We start from the raw sequence: 1,494 nt of genomic DNA on the forward strand, positions 1-1,494 counted from the left end.
TATATATATATATATATATATATATATATATATATATATATAAAAAGCAGAGATATTAAGTTGGATAATATGATGACTGCATCTATTGTTTCATATAAATATTGTAGAGGTCTGGATAATAAAGTTACAGTATATCAGTTAAGTCTGGAGGATGATGTTTCGGCTCACAAGAAGACTGTTGGTACACATACATCATATATGTCATGTTGCGCATTTCCTAACAGCGATCAGCAAATCTTAACAGGCAGCGGAGATAGCACATGTGGTTTGTGGGACGTAGAGAGTGGACAATTGTTACAGAGTTTTCAAGGACACTCCAGCGATGTTATGTCTATTGATTTAGCACCGAGCGAAACTGGGAATACGTTTGTGTCTGGTGGTTGTGACAAACTTGTCTTAATTTGGGATATGCGTAGTGGCCAGTGTGTGCAAAGTTTTGAAGGACATCAATCTGATGTTAATTCAGTATGTAATAGTTAAAGTTATTTGAATATTTTTTCAAACTTTGTAATATTACTGATTGAAAAGTGATTATTATATGAGCCCCTTAATTGACAAGTGATATAAGTCTAAAATTAGAAAAAATACAATTGTAAAAAAAAGCTGAACTTAAGTCATTATTCCAGCTTTTTTATGGTCACTTAATATAAAATTAATTTTTATTTTTATGAACATAAAAACAAAATAAAAGTAATTTAAATTGATAGATAAAACAAACCTTCTTAATACTTTCTCTTCCTATAAAAAAAAACAAACGCATTTTTCCTAATTTTGGACTTATGTCACTTGTCAATTAAGGGATTCATATTTTTAATTGATATTTACTTTTTCTTAATATGTAATATTTGTGTATATAGGTAAGATTTCATCCAAGTGGCGATGCAGTGGCAACAGGTTCAGATGATGCTACTTGTCGCTTGTTCGATCTGCGTGCTGATAGAGAAGTTGCAGTGTATGCAAAAGAAAGTATAATATTCGGAGCAAATGCGGTTGATCTCAGTATAAGTGGACGCTTACTCTTCGCCGGATACAATGATTACACAGTGAATGTGTGGGATACTTTAAAGTGTCAACGAGTGGCGCTGTTATATGGACATGAAAATCGAGTTTCGTGTCTAAGAGTTTCTCCAGATGGTACTGCTCTGTCTACTGGAAGCTGGGATGCAACTTTACGAGTTTGGGCTTAGCTTCATGATAACTACTATTATTTTAAATATATTGAGATATTCTTGTTAGACATATATTGTAATATTTATTCTATTTTTATTCTATTTATTTAGAAACTTGCCTTCAGTATTTTTTGTATGTTTCGTGTTTTCATAATATCAAATATCATGTATGATGCCTTAACTGTGCATTCAATAGCTAGCATGCTTGATTACAAAATATGATCCATAATATATAATTATGATATAACATTGATTAAATTATATGCGCGCGCGCGCACGCACACACACACACACACACACACACACACACACGCACACGCGCGCG

The 1,494-nt window shown here is 32.7% G+C and overlaps 1 protein-coding gene across 1 annotated transcript in view; it reads left to right on the forward strand.

Annotated features, from left to right (window-relative positions):
• The window catches only part of LOC105624897 (guanine nucleotide-binding protein subunit beta-5), a 1,578-nt gene extending 391 nt beyond the window's left edge, over window positions 1–1,187 (forward strand). Inside the window, exons 3-4 of the mRNA XM_012206241.1 lie at window positions 53–465; window positions 858–1,187. Coding sequence (XP_012061631.1) covers window positions 53–465; window positions 858–1,187 — 743 coding nt within the window. The remainder of the gene's footprint in view (window positions 1–52; window positions 466–857) is intronic.
• Window positions 1,188–1,494: the final 307 nt, after the last annotated feature.

This window comes from Atta cephalotes (assembly GCF_000143395.1).
Source record: "Atta cephalotes unplaced genomic scaffold scaffold00094, whole genome shotgun sequence".
Classification (NCBI taxonomy): domain Eukaryota; kingdom Metazoa; phylum Arthropoda; class Insecta; order Hymenoptera; family Formicidae; genus Atta; species Atta cephalotes.